The sequence below is a fragment of the Pristis pectinata genome, chromosome 10 (assembly GCF_009764475.1).
Source record: "Pristis pectinata isolate sPriPec2 chromosome 10, sPriPec2.1.pri, whole genome shotgun sequence".
NCBI classification, from domain to species: domain Eukaryota; kingdom Metazoa; phylum Chordata; class Chondrichthyes; order Rhinopristiformes; family Pristidae; genus Pristis; species Pristis pectinata.
In genome coordinates this window covers 38,303,398-38,326,354 of record NC_067414.1, presented here as the reverse complement: position 1 = coordinate 38,326,354, position 22,957 = coordinate 38,303,398, and the positions used below count along the sequence as shown (strand labels likewise).

The following is a 22,957-nucleotide window of genomic DNA, read 5'->3' as shown; positions in this document are numbered from 1 at the left end:
AATGTGCTTTGTCCATGATTTACAAACAGTACAGAGAAAGACTTACCTTGATACAGCAATATCCATGAGCGATCATTATTTTATTTATTATAATTTAGGACGTCCTTCTGCTTTTTCTTATGATCACCAGAAAATCCACAAAAGTGGAAGCAAGCCGTTGCCAACCCCAATGAACGAAAGAGAGCTGAAGAAGCAGCTAAATTACATGAGATAAATTTATTCAGACGCATGCAAGAGCAGCAGGGCAGAAGGAAGGCGATGGAGCGCTCTGGCAGCGGAGTGATTGACAGGTGGTGGCTGGTCTGCCCCGCCCCCGCTCTGCAGCAGTTCCTCCGGGAACCACGTGGCCGGATGTTTGCAGCTGCAGTCGGGGCTGCGCGGTGGTTGTTCCGTTTGGGGAACGGTTGGTGTTGGTGAGGGGCTGGGTGTCGAGGAGGTGAGACCGGGACGGCTGGGACGTGGCGGGGGGAGCATGTCCGGAGAGAGGGGGGATGCACCCTGGAGCAGTTCGGTGGAGGAGGGGGGGGGGGGATGCACTCAGGAGCGGTGCAGGGGGAGAGGGGAGGATGCACCCGGGAGCGGTGCAGGGGGGAGGATGCACCCGGGAGCAGTGGGGGGGGGAAGACGCACCCGGGAGCGGTGCAGGGGGGAGGATGCACCCGGGAGCAGTGGGGGGGGGGGAAGACGCACCCGGGAGCAGTGGGGGGGGGGGATGCACCCGGGAGCAGTGCAGGGGGAGGGGGGGATGCACCCGGGAGCAGTGCAGGGGGAGGGGGGGATGCACCCGGGAGCAGTGCAGGGGGAGGGGGGGGGAAGAATGTACCCGGGAGCAGTGCAGGGGGAGGGGGGGGGGAAGGATGTACCCGGGAGCAGTGCAGGGGGGGAGGATGTACCCGGGAGCAGTGCAGGGGGGGAGAATGTACCCGGGAGCAGTGCAGGGGACGGGGGGGGGGGGGGAGGATGTACCCGGGAGCAGTGCAGGGGACGGGGGGGGGGAGGATGTACCCGGGAGCAGTGCAGGGGGAGGGGGGGGAGGATGTACCCGGGAGCAGTGCAGGGGGAGGGGGGGGAGGATGTACCCGGGAGCAGTGCAGGGGGAGAGGGGCGGAGGATGCACCCGGGAGCAGTGCAGGGGGAGGGGCGGAGGATGCACCCGGGAGCAGTGCAGGGGGAGGGGCGGAGGATGCACCCGGGAGCAGTGCAGGGGGAGGGGCGGAGGATGCACCCGGGAGCAGTGCAGGGGGAGGGGGGGGAAGATGCACCCGGGAGTAGTGCAGGGGGAGGGGGGAGAAGATGCGCCCCGGAGCAGCGCAGGGGGAGGGGGGAGAAGATGCGCCCCGGAGCAGCGCAGGGGGAGGGGGGGGAAGATGCGCCCCGGAGCAGCGCAGGGGGGGGGGGGGGAAGATGCGCCCCGGAGCAGCACGGGGGAGGGGGGGAAGATGCGCCCCGGAGCAGCACGGGGGAGGGGGGGGGAAGATGCGCCCCGGAGCAGCACGGGGGAGGGGGGGGAAGATGCGCCCCGGAGCAGCACGGGGGAGGGGGGGGAAGATGCGCCCCGGAGCAGCGTGGGGGGAGGGGGAGGAAGATGCACCCGGGAGCAGCGCGGGGGGAGGTGGGGGGGGAAGATGCACCCCGGAGCAGCGCAGGGGGGAGGTGGGGGATGCAAGCAGGGGAGGGGGGAGGATGCGCCCCGGAGCAGCGTGGGGGGAGGGGGAGGAAGATGCACCCGGGAGCAGCGCGGGGGGAGGTGGGGGGGGGAAGATGCACCCCGGAGCAGCGCAGGGGGGAGGTGGGGGATGCAAGCAGGGGAGGGGGGAGGATGCACCCGGGAGCAGCGCAGGGGGAGGGGTGGGAAGATGCACCCGGGAGCAGCGCAGGGGGAGGGGGTGAGAAGATGCGTCCTGGAGCAGCGCGGGGGGAGGGGGGGAAGATGTGCCCCGGAGCGGGGAGGGGGGGGGGGGGAGATGTGCCCCGGAGCAGCGCAGGAGGAGGGGGGGGGAAGATGCGCCCCGGAGCAGCGCGGGGGGAGAAGATGCGCCCCGGAGCAGCGCGGGGGGAGGGGGGGGGAAGATGCGCCCCGGAGCAGCGCGGGGGGAGGGGGGGAAGATGCGCCCCGGAGCAGCGCGGGGGGAGGGGGGGAAGATGCGCCCCGGAGCAGCGCGGGGGGAGGGGGGGGAAGATGCCCCCCGGAGCAGCGCGGGGGGAGGGGGGGGAAGATGCGCCCGGGAGCAGCGCGGGGGGGAGGGGGGGGGAAGATGCGCCCGGGAGCAGCGCGGGGGGGAGGGGGGGGAAGATGCGCCCGGGAGCAGCGCGGGGGGGAGGGGGGGGAAGATGCGCCCGGGAGCAGCGCGGGGGGGAGGGGGGGGAAGATGCGCCCGGGAGCAGCGCGGGGGGGAGGGGGGGGAAGATGCGCCCGGGAGCAGCGCGTGGGGGAGGGGGGGGAAGATGCGCCCGGGAGCAGCGCGGGGGGGAGGGGGGGGAAGATGCGCCCGGGAGCAGCGCGGGGGGAGGGGGAGGGAGATTCACCCGGCAGCAGTGGGGGGGGAGATTCACCCGGGAGCAGTGCGGTGGGATCGGGGGGAAGATGCACCCGGGAGCAGTGCGGGGGAAGTGGGGGGTGATGCACCCAGGAGCAGTTCAGGGGCTGGGGTGGGGGCATTCACTCCGGAGCAGTGCAGGAGGGTGATGCACCCAGGAGCAGTGGGTAGGGGGCGTGGAAACCCCCGGGAGCATTGTGTGTGGTGTGGGGTGGGATGTGTGTTGGTCCACACATGTTTGGAGATCAGTTAGGTGCCATTTCATACCAGAGGGGTTGGGATGCTGTTACTTGAGGGACAGGCTCCTGGGGTTTGCAAATAGTTGAGGGAAGGGAGTAACAACTGAAATAGACAATGTTGCATTCAGGATTGAGAGGCTGTTAGATGGGAAGAATCCCTGTTGTGGCAGCAAATTGGTGGGTTGAGATTGTCAGTTAAAGTTCAGAGGCCTTGTTTAGGGTAGGGTTGGGTGAGATTAGGTGCTGGTAAAGTAAATTCTTTCTGGTGGGGCTGACGTGCAGTGCAAGTAGGTTCAAGTAGGCAAGTAACCACAAGCCTCTTTTGAGAACTGTGGATGGGTGGAAAGTACTGATTTTTGCCAGTGGCACCCACATCCAAAAAAATAAATTTGCATGGCATAAAAATAAGTTTATGTTAAGTGAACCTATGTTCGTCATATATTTTGGTGGGGGGGGGGGTTGTGGTGAATGAGGAAAAAGGCCAGTTGTAATATTGATCAAAGATATTTTTGGTGTTCTGGAAAGAGATGATGTCTTTAAAGGTTCAGTGGGAGAATCAGCAGTGGAAGTATTGTATTATATTGTTCGTATGCTATAAGCCACCAAAAAGTAGGCAGGAAATGGAATAAATTTTCAAGGGCATTGCAGAAAGATGCTAGAGCTTTTAAGACAAGAACACCCATAAAGGACAGAAAGTTTCTGCAATGGGTAAGAGAACAATATTGTGAAGGATACTGTGAAAAATTTTGTTCTGTGTGAAGAAGTGGGGTATTTCAGACAAGCATTTGAGAAATAGTGATTACTTTCATTGTACATTTTGAGCTTTAGAAGATAGGAAAAGCTAAATATAAAAAAAAGACAGCAAAAAGGGAAACTTGACAAATAGATTGGAAGAGAAAGCAAGTAAAAGAAAATGATTAAAGTGCTCTCTCCGAGGAAAAGATTCGTACACAAACTAGTCACCTTCTCAACTTGGAAAAGGAACCTTCAGAAGCAGAGCTCCCTGAATGATTAAAGCAATGGAGATTGAAACCAAACTGGAAAAATAAGCTTGTGATAGATGTTAATTTTGTATATTCTAGTAGAAAAAAAGGCTTAATATAAAATTTACTGACGAATATGGGTAGGAGGAGGGTGCACAGAGAATACATTGGAATCAATTAATAGGTTAAAAGCAAAAGGGATCCATTTAGTCCTACAGTACACCAAGAGCTACAGAGTAGAAGTACTTAATTGGCTGTAGTGTATTTTGGGGGTATCCAGAGACCATACCAAAATGGTTGAAATTCAAATCATTAATGGATACTCTAATGGAAGAATAGGGGTGATTCAAGAATGAAAAAGGAGACCTTGTGCAGAGCTAGGACTGGGTTACTAAACATGAGATCAAAAAAGGCCATGAGCAATAGTTGGTGCTGCATCCTGTTCTCCTGGATTTATATTGTGGCAGAAATTATGTCTGTTTTGCCTCTTGGTGGATGGAATACATACTGCTACTCTGCGAGGAGCAATTTGGAAACTTGATCATCTTATTGAATGGCTGAGTAGGCTCAAGGGGTAGTCTGGCCTACTTGAATTTCTTGTTTTCTTTTGGTGAGCCTTGGCAGGTAGTTCTGACAATGCTGAATGCAACCAGTTGAGTTCTGTTCAACTAAACAACAGTGCAGAAGTGTTGCAGGAGGACTTGTTCAATCATGCTAAAGGCTGAAGACAGACTAAGAATACAAGGAAGGATTGACTTCATTTGTCACAATGAGAGAGGATATAAATTGTGATTGTGTAAGAGTCCTAATTTAGGAGTAGCTTGTTTGACAGCTCTGAAAAGGAAATGGGCATTGGGTTGAGGGACTGTGGTTGACATGGATGAGTAAGTCAAGGATTTAATTTTGAAAAGGGCAATGACAAATTTGAAGGAGTGAATTAGAGAGCAGTACCTGATGAGAGAAAACCAAGTCTGCAGTCAAAAAAATCTGTTATGTACACAAATTTTAATGAAGGGCAAAAAGCTTAAGTGTGCTTATAAAATGCAGATGGACTCTTAAAGAACTGACTCCCTTGTCATCAATCATTGTAAAGTGCATATCGAGATGATGGAGAGATGGGTGCCTAGTTTCTAATGCTGCATCAGTGGTGCAGTAGCACTTAGTATTACTCAGGCCAGCACCATGTGGCTCATTTTGGCTATAAAGTTGGTGTTATTATTCACCTTTTTTTTAATTCGGAATAGTCACTTTTAACACCCTGGGAAGGATATGCTGAGCAAGAAAAGATTTAGGAAAGTTGCTCATTTGGTCCCAGAGCTTTGCATGCCACCCATTTATTGGGGTGAAAATAACTGTTCTCTCATTCATTATGTTGTATTAGCTTAGCCAAAGCCACGACCTGTGCATTGGAAAAATAACTAAAGTGACACAAAATTTAAACATAATAGACTTTGTGATGATGTGCTTTTTAAAGCACATTTTCTTGTACAGACACTTTCTGTTAGTACAATGCTAAAATTGAATCATCATGTATTTTTGATTAATTTGTACAAAATTGAAAACTGAGTAGTCCTAGGGATATGTTATGAAAAAGAAAGTTTCTGTACTTCATAAATGCTGCCTTTTAGTATTTTGAATGCTTGGCCATTGAGTTGAACCATTTATCTGATGTTGACCATATCCACATTTTAAACAAGTCTCTGGATTTATTTGTTCTATTGCAAAACTATTAAAGGGCATGATTGTTTCCAGTGAAGGTGTTGTTTTCTTGATCTTTATTACTCCTAATGATAGAAATTCCATTTTTGTTTGTTTTTGAGATTCCATCCTGTAGACTATGAATATTGCTCCGAAGTGATTTAGTTTCCTCTCAGAAGGAATAATGGATTTATTTTTTTGTGTATAGTTCATGGTTTCATGTTTGTCTAAATTTATGCAATATAAACTTACTTACATATGGCCTCCCTGTGTCACCTAATGTTGTCTCCTAATCAGAATATTCATTTTAATTCATCTTCCTTTGACTGTAGTTATTTTCTACTTTGTTTCCTTTAAATGAACTAATCATTGATGCTTCACTGTCTCTTCACATTCACAGTTCTCTCTCATTCACTTTCTCTGTGTATTCTGAGAAAATCTCTAATATTTGGGCAGGAGAACAAATGAAAGTAAATCTGTTTTTGTTTCATTGCAGGTGATAAATCCATGTACAAATTACATTTGCAGAAAAGGCCATTTTAAACCTGATGTGATCTGTCCAGTCTCCACATCTACATGCTGTAGCCTCCATTCAAACAAAATGGAGCATTAAAAATATCCACTACAGAAGCTCCGAGAAGATTTTGAAGATGTAACTGATAATCACAATGTACTTAAATGCACTGGAACTGATGATTTGGAAATAATCTGTTCAATAGCCAGAATGTTATGTAATACAGCTCAGTGCAGCAAAACAATTACTTAGTTTCTTTGATATCTGTTTTTTTGAGAAAAAGTTTAACTTTTTTTTTAGATTTTCAGAAATGTTAAGATTTTTAATATAGTCAACAGAAAAATCCTCTTCCCATCTTCTAACAAATGGCTAATTTGCTTTGTTTGAGAACTCTAATTTTGTCCACCTACTAAACCAAGCCCTAAAGTGCTTGTGAGACTCCAAAACAGGTGATTTTTCTATCAATTTTTTTCTTGTACTCAACATATACTCGTGGATATAGTTAACATTTGGAGCATGTCATCATGGCTAGATTTCGGAGAAAAATGTGGATCACTTTACTGCTCTTTCTTTTATTTGTTTTTGGTGTCATGATGGGCTTGAAGACCCTGAGACCTGAAGGCGTTGGGTTTGTAGATGGTGTAGGACTTGAATTACTGCCACATCTTCGACATCGAGCTGCAGTCAGTAACCGGAGAGCAAATATGCCCAATACTGAAAAGTCAGCAGAAAGTGGAACTCTTCCTCGTAATTCAAAAATGGAAGGACAACGGAGCATGACACACAGTCCTACATCTGATGGAAAACTTGACCATTTTCCTGAAGTGAATTACGATTTACATGCATTTTATTACTCGTGGTATGGAAATCAACAGTTTGATGGTAAATACATACACTGGAATCATCCACTGGTTCCCCACTGGGATCCTAAAATAGCAAGCAGTTATCCCAAAGGAAGGCATAATCCTCCTGAAGACATTAGTTCCAATTTCTATCCTGAGTTAGGAGCTTATAGTTCCAGGGATCCAGTAGTCCTCGATGAACACATGAAGCAATTTCGAGCAGCTGCAATAGGTAATGTAATTGTTATCACGTTAATGTTGAACAAATAGTTTAATATTGTTTATTTAGTGAAATTATTGGTTCTTTTTCCCCACACCTGCCTTTTCTCAGAATTTGAGCAACATTTTTATATGTCAACAGCAGCTGAAAGATTCATATTTGTTATGCTTCTGACATTAAAGCCAACCGCCATATCCAGCGGGCAGCGTCGGAGTGGGCAGCAGAGTGAGAGGTAGCAGAGTGTTCTGGGCTTTGGCTCAAGGGGCTTAGGCGTAAAGGGCCGAGGAAAGGTAGGTGACTTGAGTTAAGGAAGGAGTATGAGTGCGGTTTCCTGTACTCAGTGTCAGATGTGGGAGTTTCCGGAGTCTCCCTGCCTCTGGGAAGGCTACGTCTGTGCCTGGTGTGTCGAGCTGCAGCTCCTGAGGGACTGTGTTAGGGAACTGGAGATGCAGCTCGATGACCTGCATCTGGTCAGGGAGAGTGAGGAGGTGATAGAGAGGAGTTATAGGCAGGTGGTCACGCCGGGACCATCGGAATCAGGCAATTGGGTCACAGTCAGGAGGGGGAAGGGGAAGAGTCAGGTACTAGAGAGTACCCCTGTGGCTGTACCCCTTGACAACAAGTACTCCTGCTTGAGTACTGTCAGGGGAGACAGCCTACCTGGGGGAAGCAACAGTGGCAGTGTCTCTAGCACAGAGCCCGGCCCTGTGGCTCAGATGGGTAGGGAAGGAGTGAGGAGGGCACTAGTGATAGGGGACTCTATAGTTAGGTGGGCAGACAAGCGATTCTGTGGACGCAGGAAAGAAACTCGGAAGGTAGTTTGCCTCCCAGGTGCCATGGTCCGGGATGTTTCTGATCGCATCCAAGATATCCTGAAAGGGGAAGGAGAACTGCCAGAGGTCATGGTACATATTGGTACCAACGACATAGGTAGGGAAAGGAATGAGGTCTTGAAAAGAGACTATAGAGAATTAGGAAGGAAGTTGAGAAACAGGACCACAAAGATAGTAATATCCGGATTACTGCCTGTGCTAAGCGACAGTGGGTATAGGAACAGAATGAGGAGGAGGTTAAATGCATGGTTGAGGGATTGGAGTAAGGAGCAAGGATTCAGTTTTCTGGATCATTGGGGCCTCTTTTGGGGGCAAGTATGACCTGTTCAAAGAGGATGGATTGCACTTGAATCCCAGCGGGACCAACGTACTGGCGGGGAGGTTTGCTCAGGCTACTGGGGGGAGTTTAAACTAGAATTGTTGGGGGGTGGGATCCGTACTGGAGAGACTGGGGATAGAGGAGGCTAGGAGTAAGTACCATAGGCAGGTGATAGAGAAGGGACGTGCTCAGACAGGCTTGAGGTGTGTCTATTTTAACGCAAGGAGTGTTGTGAACAAGGTGGCTGAGCTTAGAGTTTGGATCGATACTTGGAGCTATGATGTGGTGGCCATTACAGAGACTTGGATGGCTCCGGGGCTGGAGTGGTTGATTCAAGTGCCGGGTTTTAGATGTTTCAGGAAGGACAGGGAGGGAGGCAAGAGAGGTGGGGGAGTGGCACTGTTGATTAGAGATAGTGTCACGGCTGTGGAAAAGGTGGACGTTATGGAGGGATTGTCTACGGAGTCTCTGTGGGTGGATGTTAGGAACAGGAAGGGGTCGACAACTGTGCTGGGCGTTTTTTATAGGCCGCCCAATAGTGACAGGGTTATTGAGGAGCAGATGGGGAGCAGATAGGGAAGCAGATCCTAGAAAGGTGTGAGAATAACAGAGTTGTTGTGATGGGGGTTTTAATTTCCCAAACATCGATTGGCATCTCCAGACAGTGAGGGGTTTAGATGGGGTGGAGTTTGTTAGGTGTGTTCAGGAAGGGTTCTTGACATAGTATGCAGATAGACCTACAAGAGGAGAGGCTGTGCTTGATTTGATATTGGGAAATGAACCTGGTCAGCTGTCAGATCTCTCAGTGGGTGAACATTTTGGTGATAATGATCATAATTCTATCTCCTTTACGTTAGCACTGGAGAGAGATAGGAACAGACAGGCTAGAAAGGTGTTCACTTGGAGTAAAGGGAATTATGATGCTCTCAGGCAGGAAATTGGAAGATTAAATTGGGAACAGATATTCTCTGGGAAAAGTACAGAAGATATGTGGCAAATGTTCAGGGGGTGTTTGTGTGGAGCTCTGCATAGACATGTTCCGATGAGACAGGGGAGTCATGATAGGATACAGGAACTGTGGTGTACGAAGACTATAATAAATCTAGTCAAAAGGAATATAAAAGCATACAAAAGGTATAGAGAGCTAGGTAATGTTAGAGATCTGGAGGAGTACAAGGCTAAAAGGAAGGAACTTAAGAAAGAGATTAGGAGAGCCAGAAGGGGACATGAGAAGGCCTTGGCAGGCGGGATAAAGGAAAACCCCAAGGCGTTCTACAAGTATGTGAAGAGTAAGAGGATGAGATGTGAAAGGATAGGGTCTATCAAGTGCAGCAGTGGGAAAGTGCGTATGGATCCGGAAGAAATAGCAGAGGTACTTAATGAATACTTTACGTCGGTATTCACCATGGAAAAAGATCTGGGGGATTGTAGTGGGGACTTGCAGCGGCCTGAAAAGCTTGAGCATGTAGATATTAGAAAAGAGGTGGTGCTGAAACTTTTGGAAAGCATCAAGTTAGATAAGTCGCCGGGACTGGATGAGATGTACCCCAGGTTGCTGTGGGAGGCGAGGGAGGAGATTGCGGAGCCTCTGACGATGATCTTTATGTCGTCAGTGGAAATGGGAGAGGTTCCAGAAGATTGGAGGGTTGCGGATGTTGTTCCCTTATTCAAGAAGGGGAGTAGGGATAGCCCAGGGAATTATAGACCGGTGAGTCTTACCTCAGTGGTTGGTAATCTGATGGAGAAGATCCTGAAAGGCAGGATTTATGAACATTTGGAGAGGTATAATATGATTAGGAATAGTCAGCATGGCTTTGTCAAGGGTAGGTCCTGCCTTACGAGCCTGATTGAATTTTTTGAGGATGTGACTAAGCACATCGATGAAGGGAGAGTAGTAGATGTAGTGTATATGGATTTCAGCAAGGCATTTGATAAGGTACCCCATGGGAGGCTTATGGAGAAGGTGAGGAGACATGGGATCCAAGGGGACATTGCAGTGTGGATCCAGAACTGGCTGGCCCACAGAAGGCAAAGAGTGGTTGTTGAAGGGTCGTATTCTGAGTGGAGGTCGGTGACCGGTGGTGTACCTCAGGGATCTGTACTGGGACCCTTACTCTTTGTGATTTTTATAAACGACCTGGGTGAGGAAGTGGAGGAGTGGGTTAGTAAGTTTGCGGATGACACGAAGTTTGGGGGTGTTGTGGATAGTTTGGAGGGCTGTCAGAGGTTGCAGAGGGACATAGATAGGATGCAGAGTTGGGCTGAGAAGTGGCAGATGCAGTTCAACCCAGATAAGTGTGAAGTGGTTCATTTTGGTAGGTCAAATATGTTGGCGAAATATAGTCTTAATGGTAGGACTCTTGGCAGTGTGGAGGATCAGAGGGATCTTGGGGTCCGAGTCCATAGGATGCTCAAAGCGGCTGCGCAGGTTGACTCTGTGGTTAAGAAGGCATATGGTGTATTGGCCTTCATCAATTGGGGAATTGAAGTTAGGAGCTGGGAGGTATTGTTGCAGCTATATAGGTCCCTGGTCAGACCCCACTTGGAGTATTCTGTTCAATTCTGGTTGCCTCACTACAGGAAAGACGTGGAAGCCATAGGGAGGGTGCAGAGGAGATTTACAAGGATGCTGCCTAGAATGCGGAGCATGCCTTATGAAAGCAGGTTGAGGGAACTTGGCCTTTTCTCCTTGGAGAGACGGAGGATGAGGGGGGACCTGATAGAGGTGTATAAGATGATGAGAGGTATTGATAGGGGAGATAGTCAGAGGCTTTTCCCCAGGGCTGAATTGGTGGCCACAAGAGGACATAGGTTTAAGGTGCTGGGGAGTAGATATAGAGGAGATGTCAGGGGTAAGTTTTTTACTCAGAGAGTGGTGAGTGCGTGGAATGGGCTGCCGGAAACGGTGGTGGAGGTGGATACGATAGGGTCTTTCAAGAGACTGTTAGATAGGTATATGGAGCTGAGTAAAATAGAGGGCTATGGGTAAGCCTAGTAATTTCTAGGGTAGGAACATGTTCGGCACAGCTTTGTGGGCCGAAGGGCCTGAATTGTGCTGTAGTTTTTCTGTTTCTATTAATGACCAGGCTGCAGGCAAAAACCTGTTAGTTGCACGTGAGTGAAAAGTAATTGAAGAATAGCAGAAGCTGTCAAAAGCTGCTCTTACTTTGTTTTTTGTCCATGGCCAAACTATTGAAATTGATACTTAAGCACAAGAAGATTAGATATTTGCAAGGCAAACATCTCTGTACTTTTTCATATTGTATTGAGTGGCAGTTAGATAGAGGAACCACTTGTTGATGCACCTGCTGTGTGAAATGTTAGAGCTTTGTGTGGATTTTTGACATTTTTCAGAATACAGTGCCGCCTCAATATAATGTGGCCAGTTATACTGCAAATTTTGGACATACTGTGAGTATCATATCCCCCAAATTGGATATGTTTTATTTCATTGCAATATAGAGGGCAAAGTTTGTAGTATGCTATGATGGGTACGTTATGCTGTTCGGTTCTCTGTTAACTTGATTAGGTTGTATTAGATGTACAAAGCAAGTGACTGGTGAAGTTACAGCAAATGGATTCTAATACAGGTAAATGTTGAGTCATGAGAGTCAGTGAGTCAATATCTGTGGACCTGTCACCTAGTGGTAGTGTGTGGAATTGTACCCCAAGGAGAGAGTGTGTGGCCCTCATCCCCCAGGAACAGTGGGTGTGCATAAGATCCATCCCCCAGGGAGGGCCTGTGAGTACATCTGTCCCCTGGAATGTATAGTTATGTGGGATTCTATGGAACTAATGTTTTAAGCATATTTCCTATGTTCAGCTGCACCTCAGTCATTCTAGGGCCACAGGAGAGAGTAATTTTCCAAAGCAGAATATAACACTTTGGCGAAAGTCTCTCTCAAGTTGGTAGTATAGAGGAGGAAGCAATAGATTTCAGAAAAAGATCAGCAATCCTTTGCTGGAAATCTGTTCTACAAATTGTAGCTGTGCAATATTGTGATAGTGGAGAGAATGGGGCTGGGAGCTGGATGTGTTGGAAATTTGTTCAAACTGTATAAGTAATGCATTAAATAACAAAAAGGGTTTCCAAAATTAGTTAACTATTAGTTTCACTTATAACTCAGTTTTTTAATGTGGGTGTTAAACATGTCTCCTAACACGTCCATTATATCGAGGTTGCACTGTGCAAGTAATAGGGAAGGACTTGGAGTTAAATATTTCATAACAAAGGCAAAGAATTTTTTAGATTATTAGAGGTGTAACTAGACTTGTTTCCCGTGCACATGATATGGAGCCTTTTGTAGATGCCATTGCCCAATATGTTTTGTGATTCAATTGTATTATTAACAAAAGCTCACAGTTGATTTCTTCTACTTTAAAGTTGTACCTGTATGCTTTTGTGCAGTAATCTTAAATTATTTTTGTAGACTTGTAATCACCCTATTTAAATATTGCAGATTATTATCTTCATTCCTAATCCAAGTTACATATTGGTAAAAAGAACTAAATCTGTAATTTTTCAATTGGAACACAGTGCGTGCATACTTTAAGTACTTTTCAGTGTTCTTTGCTGACTTGTGATAATACTTGATTATTTTGTTGAATTAGCAGATGTTGCTGTTGAATTAGCAGTATTGCCTCAGAGATTTTTAACAGCAGGATACGTTACAACACAATTAGCAACTGGTTTTAACAAAATTATTTTACACATGGGTACGCCTAATGTATGTATTGGAGTGAGGATGTATGATGTTCCAATTATGTCCATTAAGTAGTTAGGCATTATTGTTACATGATATTTTACAACAGTTTTGGGACTTGACACATTTTCTGCTTCATTTTATTTAAGATTGTTATGTTTGTATTGCAAGCTTATTCTGTATAAAGTGCAAAAATCTCTGTAGTGTTATAGTAAATTGAAAGAAAGGGAATATTAATGGGAATATTGGTGTTTCATCATTGCATAAAGTGAACTGACCTGATATAGAATTACTTGGTTTATGCTAATGGTCTTCAAAGTATTCGGCAGAGCTCCCATTGTATCTATTAAAATTGTACTGGTAAGGATGTCATTCTGTTCACTGCAACTCTATAGGTGTGTTGGCCCTGTCCTGGTATCCACCTGGATTGTCTGATGATAATGGTGAGCCCACAGAAGATCTCGTGCCGGCCATACTGGAAGCTGCACATAAATATCAGTTAAAGGTATTTTTAAAATGTACTTTTACATCTTAAGTTGAAATTAAAAGGCTTTTTTCCTGATGTGTGACAATCTTAGCTATGGAAAGAATTCAGAAGGAAGCAACACCAGTCATATTTAGCAGCTTAACTATGTACATAACTCCAGTGTTTTTGAGGACAATAATCCATGTGGCTTCCTTGAGTAATCCTATTCATGCTACTTCTACATGGCCAGTTGTACAGTTATGGTTTCCAAGATTTGTTTTGCAGTTTACGGTGAACTGTTGTTTCCTTCCAGGCAAATGTGTGGTTTGGTGGTTGAAAGTACAAAAGGCAATATAGGAACTAACCACTGACTGGATCATAAGCAGATCTGGTTACAGTGCACAGAACTGTGGTCCAGAATAATTGCTTAATGGAGAAATTGATTAAGTATAGAACCTTGAAGGGGTCAATAAATAAATGCGTGACAGTGTAGTGTTAGAATGACAGTTATTGGAAGTGGGAATTACGGATGATCGTGGGAGCTGATGTACACATCTGCTAGTATTGGTATTATATGTTATAAGATGTGCTGTCAATACATGTTTGCTAAATTAAACCATGCATTTATATGGTGTTCTGTTTGTTTCCAAGATATTTCAAACCTGAATTTATTTATTTTTGATTTTTTATTCATATATAATTATATAATAGACGACGCACTAATAGCCTACCTGTATTCAGCAGTATCTCAGATATAGCTAATTTGCTTGAATTTGTTCACTGGAGTTAGTGTGGATTGCTCTATCAAGAACTTCACTCTGAATAATGGGCCAGATCATCTGAACTGCGATCCAGCAATTATAGACATAGCTGTGGGAACTGAACAGCATTTTTAGTTGGAAGGTGGGCACTGAGCCACCAACCTTCTGACTTCCCTGGTCATCAGAGCTGTGATGAGATCCCATGGAATTCGAAACCACCCAACCTATGTCAATCCGGACATTTTTTTGATGCTCCTGACCTCTTAGCAGGAGCTCTCTGGCTGAGTGAACAAGAACTGACAGGAAAGGTGTGGTTGAGTGGATGGATGGAGTGTAGCATCTCCTGTTTGAAGCTTTATTGAAGTTGATAAACAAAGCCTACTTTTTTGACATTTAAACAAAACATTTAAATGGGTGAAATGCAAGGCTTATGCTGGCTGTTAGTCTTACAGCTTCTATTTTGATCCTGTGTTGTGAAACCAAATGAGCTGATGTGGAAATTTTAATAAAAATTTGTGGCTGTTTCAATCTATTGATAGATACTAGGATGGCATTGTATTTAAATGCCAGCTTTAAAGGGGATTTATGGAACGTTATCCCAAGTATGTTATTTGAAACTGTAATTGTATAGGTACATTCATTATTTATAGAAGATGGACCAAAGACATGTAAGTACATTTGTCAAGATCAATTTTATTCCTGAATAATACTTAATATGTGGGTGGGGGTAGAAAACATTTCAGTAAAATTACAGGACTAGAAATTCAAATACATGTAGAAATGAACATTACGGTATGCACTATGGACAAAATAGCAATTTTGAAGGCCCCAAGGATGCAATATTCTATTGAGCACACGGCCCAAGGTACCTGGTATGTATTGAGAGGGCTTTGACAGGTGTGGGAGTGGTTATAAAAAAGATTGATGCCAGAGGGCAAGGGAGCAGGGAAGGAATCATGGAAGGAGATGGGAGGAGACAGTAGTTTGAGTTTCTGGGAAGACAGTTAGCAGGGGTGAGGTGGGAGTTAGCAAAGTGTTTGGTGGCAAGTGGTTTACATTAGGACATTACGCATAAGGGGAACGCGATCTCGTATCCCCTGAGGTCAAAATCTTAAGGCAGATATCAATTTCCTAAATGTGTTAAATGAACACTATGAAAGTAACTCAGTTTTTGCATTTTGCTGTTGTCAAGTTTCTCCAGTCAATCTATTCTCTGTGATATAAGTAACTTAAACAGCTGAATACATGGAGCATGAGGAGGCAACAAGGGTCTAGAAGTTGGAGCCATAGATTCAAACAGCATGGAAGTAGGCACTTTGGTCCACTATGTCCATACCATCCTCAAATACCTAGCTATACCAATCCTAATTCCAACAATTGGCCCATAGCCTTCTATGCTATGGCATTTCAAGTGCTCAGTTGAATACTACTTAAATAAGTGCATCTGCCTTCACTGCTCCTCGGTGCATTCCAGATATCGACCTTCCTCGCTGAAAATGTTCTTCCATTTCCCTCTCATTCTCTTACCACTTCCCTTAAGGTTATGTCCTCTACTTATAGACATCTCTTAAAAGTAAAAAAGTTTCTTACTATCTACGACCCTCGTAGTTCTGTATACCTCAATGAGGTCACCCCTTAGCCTTCTCCGCTGCAAAGAAAACAAACATAGTCTGTTCTTTCTCTCCTCATAACTGAAAGGCAACATCTTGGTGAATCTCCTCTGCATCCTCTCCAGTACAATCAAGTCCTTCCTGTAATGTGGCAACCAGACCACTACGAACTTTTGAGTCAACTGGAAATTAAGTATTCCTCCTACATTTATATCAAAATTGTTAATGTATACAACAAAAAGTAAGGGTCCCAGCTGCGATCCAATTACAAAAACAATGCTCCTTCATTCTCTGCCTCCTTTCACCATCGGTTTACCAAATTGCCCCAGATTCCATCAGCTGTTACCTTTTTGGACCTGTCAAAGGCCTTACTGAAGCTCATGTATTCTGCATTAATTGAAAAATTAAATGAAAAAAGGAGGCTGGAAATAAAGACAACTTAATGTCAAAATTAAACCATTTTTTCTTTATTTAAATCTCCAGTAATGATTTACAATCAAGTGAGCACTGCTAATGTTTATTTTCTCATCAGGAGGTGGGCCAAAGGGCCTGTTTTGTGCTGTATGGTTCTATGGAAATCTTGAATGGCAAACATTAACTGTTATTATCATGTTGTTAAAAGGGGGCTTGCATTATTAGTTACTGAACTTGGCTCTCTGTGATAACTTTGGAGCTTCAGTGGGAGAGCATTTTGTGAACAGTGATCACAACTCTGTAGGTTTTAAGATAGTTATGGCTAAAGCTAAGACCGTACATTGGGGAAAGTGCTAAATTGGGAGAAGGCTAATTACAACAGTTTTAGGCAGGAGCTGAGGCAAGTAGATAGGAAGGGACTGTTATTGGTCAAGTCCACATCTGACGTGGGAGCCATTTAAAGAGCAGCTGGTCAAAATTCAGGACCAGTATGTTCCTCTGAGGAAGAAAGATGAGGATGGCAAGGTTCGGGAACTTTGGATGATGAGAGATTTTTAAATTTATTAGTGAAAAAGAAAAACAAAGCACATATAAGGTTTGGGAAGCTGAAATCAGACAGGGCCCTTGAGGACTACAAAGGAAGCAGAAACATAGAACATTACAGCACAGTACAGGCCCTTTGGCCCACAATGTTGTGGCAACATTTTATCCTCAAGGATCTATCTAACCCTTCCCTCCCACATAGCCCTCCATTGTTCTATCATTCATGTGGCTATTTAAGAGTTTCTTAAGTGTCCCTAATGTATCTGCCCCCACAACCTGCCGGCAGTGCATTCCATGCACCCACCATGCTCTATGTGTGTGTAAAAAAAAAAAAAAAAAAAAAATTTTAAAAACTTGCTTCTGACATCCCCCTGTACCTTCCTCCAATCAGCTTAAAATTAGGCCCCCTTGTGTTAGCCATTTTTGCCCTGGGGAAAATGTCTCTGACTGTCCACTCAATCGATGGCTCTTATAAACCTCTATCAAGTCACCTCTCACCTCTCAGGAAACAACTTAAACAGGTAATCATGAGGGCTAAAGGGGGCTATGACATGTTCTTGATGAGTAGAATGAAATAGCATATATCAGAAATAGGAATAAATAGACACAGCCATAATGGATACCTTGTTGCATAGTGACCAAGGTTGGGAATGAAATCATTCGGGATGTTCTCGTGTTCATTCCACCCATCTCACTTTCTGCAACATGAAATGTATTTGTTTTCTTTTTTCATTCTGGCGTTTTCCTCTCTCCATGGATGCTGCTGTGTTAATCCAGTGTTTTCTGCTTTTATTTTGGACTTCCAGCATTTGAAAATTTAGGTGGAAAACTGCTCCATTATGAGCTAGACGTAATTATGCTGAAATGATTGATGACTGCCCATGTTTCCAATAATTATTTTTTTAAATTATTTTCAAAGGTCACCTTCCACATTGAGCCATATGAAGGAAGGGAAAATACTTTGCACCGTAATTTGAAATACATCATTGACAAGTAAGTCTTTTACTTGATTGTAATTCACATAATATTTGTCTTTCAAAAAAACATAATGATGATACAAAGCACAGTATGCCAGTTTTGTAAATCAATTATTTTATTATGATGTACTTTCTGAGCAAATTTGAGGTACCACTTAGGTGCTCTACTGAGTTTAAGGAAAATTAGTCAAGGTCACTTGAGGGCTGTGAGAATGTCGATGATGATGTCAAGTTGACGTGGTGCAAATAAACAATGAAAAACACCAAAGAGAAAACTTACCTGGAAAACAATGGATACCTTGGACTTGCCAGCAACAGACCAGCTCAGGCGGGGTCCTGTTTAAACTAATTCTGATGTAGACTTTAACAGTCCAGTTAAAACTGGTGCAAGTCTCCTGTCCTGCACATGTGCTGAACAGTCTTGTACAAATGACTTCAAAGCATATTATATGCTGTTTTGCGTCACTGCGCATCCTTGGTGATGATAAAACAAAAATCTAGAAATGTTTGATCGATGTATCAAACATCCAATGGCATTTAGTGACTGAGATTTTGAGAAGATGCCGTTGTGCTACACAGTGAAAATGCCAAGTCACTGTACCAGCATATGCCAAACTAAACTGGTAAAAGGAAGTCATTTACCTTCCCAAGTTGCATTGTTGAGACTTAGCCATAAGATTGCAGTTGAGGTCGTTTCCAATGATGTATAATGTTTAGCATAATTTCCTTGTTCTCTAATCCTACTACGTTCCCTTTAAAATTGCACCATCCAGTAGATTCAGAATCAGATTAGTTTATTGTCATATGCGCCAGGGTGCAATTAAATTTCTTGCTTACTTGAAGGACTGAGTAAACAGTACACGGTAAATAATAAATACAGTAACAAGCACAAAACAGCAGAATAGCGCAAAGGTGGTAGTAGTAGTGCAATCTGAAATGCTGAAGTGACAATAACATAACTGAGAGAGGTAGAATTAAGAGTCCGAGAATGTGGCAGTACCACCAGGAAGGGGATATGAAAGAGGTGATTGGTTCAGCAGTCTGATAGAAGTGGGGAAGATGATGTTCCTGATTCTGGTCATCCAGGCTTTCAAGCTCCTGTATCTTCTCCCAGAAGGTAGAGGAGAAAAAGGAATGGTCAGGGTGGCAGGCATCCTTGACGATACTATTGGCCTTCCTGAAGCAATCACCGTGAAGATAGACTGGATGGAAGGATGATGAGCCTATAATGGACTAGGTGGTGTTCAGAGCAGAGCAAAGCAGTGGCCATACCAGGCTGAGGTGCAACCTGTCAGAATACTTTCTACATGCATGTAGAAGTTCAAGAGAATCCTTGTGGTCAAGCCAAATCTTCTCAGGTGCCTATGAAACTATATACACTGATGCACTTTCTTGATCACTGCATTAGTATGGAGGGATCAGGTGAGCTTTCTGGTGATATGAATGTCAGTGGCCAGTTGATTGGCACAGAATTTCAGAACCTGTCCTGGGACTCCCATCTGGTCCAACTGCTTTCCAGGAGTTTACCTTCATGAAAATAGATCTATTTCTGCCACTGGGATGTAGGGACAGAGCCAGCAGGGAATGAGGCGACACTTATGCTGCATTTTCTCATCATTTGTAAAAAAAAATGCATGACTTCATTGTTTCTGGATGAACTATCACTGTTCCTTGTCTCAGCATCTGAATCGGATTTATTATCACTGACATATAACGTGAATCTTTTTGTTTTGCGGCAGCAGTACAGTGCAAAGGCATAAAATCTATAAATTACAGAATTTGTGCAAAAAAAGAGTAATGAGGTAGTGTTCATGGGTTCATGAAACTTATTCGTACTGCCTCTCTGAGTTGCACATCCTCAAACTTCATGTCATTAAAATCTATCATAAACAGCAGAGGTTCTAATGCAGGTCTTTGAACCCACCAAACCTTACCTCCGATATGAAAAAAAATCTGCTCATGGATACTCTGTGCTTCCTGTCTTTTACCCAGTGCTTGGTGACAGCAGGGCAAAAATCAAGACATGTGCCAAACACCCAAGTGTTTAGAGATTGCAGTTTAGATCAGTTTCCATTGTGGGACATACAAAGAATTGTGCTGTAGTAAAATTATCAGGCCAAAGTGCATTGACACACGACTGCCCTGACACAGGCCTCTGGATGAGCCATTGTTTCACTGTATGTATTGTATAATGACAGCAATTAGGCTGTAATTTTGAAACTGAATGTAGTTGAAGTTTGGTACATTAATAATGATAAAATTGTTATGACTAATAACAATATTTTTCTTTCTTTTCCTTTTCACAGTTATGGATCCCACCCAGCATTTTATAGACACAAAACGAACACAGGAAGAACCCTTCCAATGTTTTACATTTATGATTCATATATAACAAGCCCAGGGTCTTGGGCCAACCTTTTCTCTGTGTCAGGATCAAATTCTGTTCGAAACACTCAATATGACGCACTATTCATTGCCCTAATTGTTGAAGAAAAACATAAAAATGAAATTCTTCAGGCTGGATTTGATGGCATGTATACATACTTTGCAACAAATGGATTTTCCCATGGTTCTTCTCATCAAAACTGGCAAGCAATAAAAGATTTCTGTGACAGCAATAACCTTATGTTTATCCCAAGTGTAGGGCCTGGGTATATAGACACCAGCATTAGAGCTTGGAACAATCATAATACAAGGAACCGAGTCAATGGCAAGTATTATGAGACTGCTTTAAGTACTGCCCTTCTAGTTCGTCCAGAAATAATCACTATAACGTCATTTAATGAGTGGCATGAAGGAACTCAGATTGAAAAGGCTATACCCAAGAAGTCAAGTCAGTTAGTTTACCTGGACTATTTGCCTCATAAGCCAGACATGTACCTAGAGTTAACTCGTAAATGGGCAGAAAAGTTTCGCAAAGAGAAAGAACAGTGGTTGATGTGAATGTTTTCAATCTTTGTTTAGTAAAGGAATAAAATAATTTTGAGTTGTGCAATGAAGAACTAAGAATTTTTTGGGGGGGTTTAGGCTGGTGGAAATGAGGAAGTGATTGCTAATTCTTGTATTTTAATAGTTTTGGGTGACTTGAAAATTACATGAGCTCAGTGATTAAAAGAAGTCAGTACTCGCGTTGAGTTTAGGAACTACTTATATTTTTTTATGTAGTATTTCAGAATATTCCAGAGTGTATGACAGACAAGTACTCCAAAGTAGTGCTGTAGAAAGTGCAGGGATTACTTTGAATATAGCAAGTTCCTCCCAAACAGCAGTGTGGTAATGACCAGGTAGTCTATTTTGGTAATTTGAGCAAGGGAAAAGTATTAACCAGCACATTGTGGAAAACTCTGCTCTTTACTAGTTCATGAGATATTTTACAAAGGTTCTATAACATTAGATGAAAAATGGGGTATTTTTACAAGTCATTATACACAAAGTGACATGTGAAACTTCATACTAGGTACAATTTTATGGATGCCAGTAGCCCTCCTTTACCTTGTTAGAGTTACCATTAATATACAATCCTAATTGAGCATTTGCAAGCAGTTCAAGCATTGAAAGCAGCCTGCAGGCACCTTTTCCTATTAATGTTCTAATAATGATCACAAGTAGTCACTCCTACTCAGTCACACAGTTACTGGGAGCAATTGTAGCTCCGGTACCACAGCACAATCCAAGTATCCTAGACTTTCCTGTACCATCTTATAATTTGCTAATACAATGTGGAGACTTTATCAGTTGAGCTATTAGTAACAATTAATTATCAAATTCCTTGAATGATAAACATTTAATTTCTTGGTTGTTGTAACACTGAATACATTTGGGGGTGATTAGGCTACAGTTGCACAGCTAATATTGGAAAATTTCAGGATGTTTTCTGGGAAGGTAATGGGTAAGAAAAAAATTCATTTAACTACATTTTTTTATTATAATGCAGATAGTGTCAGTGTTTACTTGTATTGTTTCTTGTGGACAATTATTTAAGAAAATGTTTGTCTCGTGTTCCAGCTGAACATGAGTAGAACAGGTGGACAATGGAATCAGCGTGCAAAATTGAAAAGTTCCTTGCATTTCTTAAGACGTTTCTCAAACTTGAGAAACTGTCAAGTATGGCATTATTTAAACTTCTTGTATTCTACTGTGAGGCTGAAATATAGACTTTTAAATGGTAGAGCTGCCAAACGTGAATTCCAGAGATTAACACTTGAAATATTTCTTATTTTTACTGTACCTGTGGATTTTCTTCAGTTATTTGTTGGTTAAGAGTTGAATGACTGTCAGATTGTAAGCTGAATAATTCAGTGCAAAATAATTACAGTTTTTGCACTGTAAAAGCTATTTATTTTGTTTTTTTTACAACTTTAAATAAAATTCATTTGGTAATAGTAAGGATAAAACATTTTTATGAGCACATAACTTTTTGTATTAATCTCAATGCCCACATTCTGAATTACTGAATATACACTGGTAAACCATCCGAAAGATAAATTTAGAATTATATCTGTACTAATGCATTACCAATGGACAGCCTTTAATTGTACTTGAGTGGAACAAGTCCAGTGTTATTTTTTCGCTTTTTTTTCTGCCAAGTTGCATTTGGAAAACATGTTGACCAGAGCAGAAATGTACTGAACAAATTTTGTAATGATGGTTAATATTGAAAGTTTATGAAATTCAAGCTTATGCTTAATTTTACATAACCATATCATCTGGTATTCTAATTTGTACTCAACATGTTAGTATCAGTTATAAAGAAAGACAGGTTGGAGGCTCATAGCTCTATAAAGTGTAAAGTGTGAAATGCTAAAAGTAGCAGAGCTTCAGATATTTGAAGCGGTCAACTAGATGTTAAGCTAGACTGCTGTGTTGGTTAAAATTTAACTTTTATATTCAAAGGAAAAATGTTTATCAACAAGGTATGTACCAAAGGGAAAAATACCTTGGGGCCCTTACTCAGTAAATCTTGTTCAAACATTTTCAGAGCACATATGTCTTGTATTTAACATTTCAATCATACTTGTAACTCCCATCATGTGAATACATTTTTTAGACTGACCTGCTACTCGTATAATGCAAGACCAAACAAAAGATTGTAAAATACTGTGCTATGTTTATGATGCATGAACTTCTAAAATTCAAAAAATAAAATCCCTACCACTGCAATTTGACCTTTATATTTTTGAGTCCCTGCCTTTGAAAAACTTGTTCAGTGTATTAATGCTTTAGAAAAAGTGTATATGTTGTGTGGGGTTTATTGTCATGGGATATTTTCCAACACTAAGACTTTTGTTTCAGCCTTAC

General features: G+C 43.5%; 1 protein-coding gene across 3 annotated transcripts; it reads left to right on the top strand.

The window, feature by feature from the left end:
* The first annotated feature begins 326 nt into the window (after positions 1-326).
* LOC127575350 (glycoprotein endo-alpha-1,2-mannosidase-like) lies at positions 327-22,830 on the top strand. Of its 3 annotated transcripts, XM_052025166.1 has the most exons (6): positions 327-436; positions 5,954-6,420; positions 6,577-7,045; positions 13,284-13,393; positions 17,602-17,675; positions 19,966-22,830. In XM_052025166.1, exons 3-6 carry the CDS (start codon positions 6,676-6,678, stop codon positions 20,600-20,602), a joined length of 1,191 nt encoding a protein of 396 aa, XP_051881126.1. In that variant the 5' UTR covers positions 327-436; positions 5,954-6,420; positions 6,577-6,675; the 3' UTR covers positions 20,603-22,830. The 3 variants fall into 3 exon arrangements, with proteins under 3 accessions (XP_051881126.1, XP_051881124.1, XP_051881125.1); XM_052025164.1 differs by having other exon boundaries at positions 5,954-7,045; XM_052025165.1 differs by lacking the exon at positions 327-436 and adding an exon at positions 3,274-3,484 and having other exon boundaries at positions 5,954-7,045.
* The last annotated feature ends 127 nt before the right edge of the window (positions 22,831-22,957 follow it).

Bases quoted from the DNA above. Each gene is read 5' to 3' on its own strand.
- LOC127575350 (XM_052025164.1), top strand. From the start codon at position 6,496: ATGGCTAGATTTCGGAGAAAAATGTGGATCACTTTACTGCTCTTTCTT. The intron at 13,394-17,601 runs GTATTTTTAAAA...TTATTTTCAAAG, and splicing joins CACATAAATATCAGTTAAAG to GTCACCTTCCACATTGAGCC. The intron at 17,676-19,965 runs GTAAGTCTTTTA...TCCTTTTCACAG, and splicing joins TTGAAATACATCATTGACAA to TTATGGATCCCACCCAGCAT.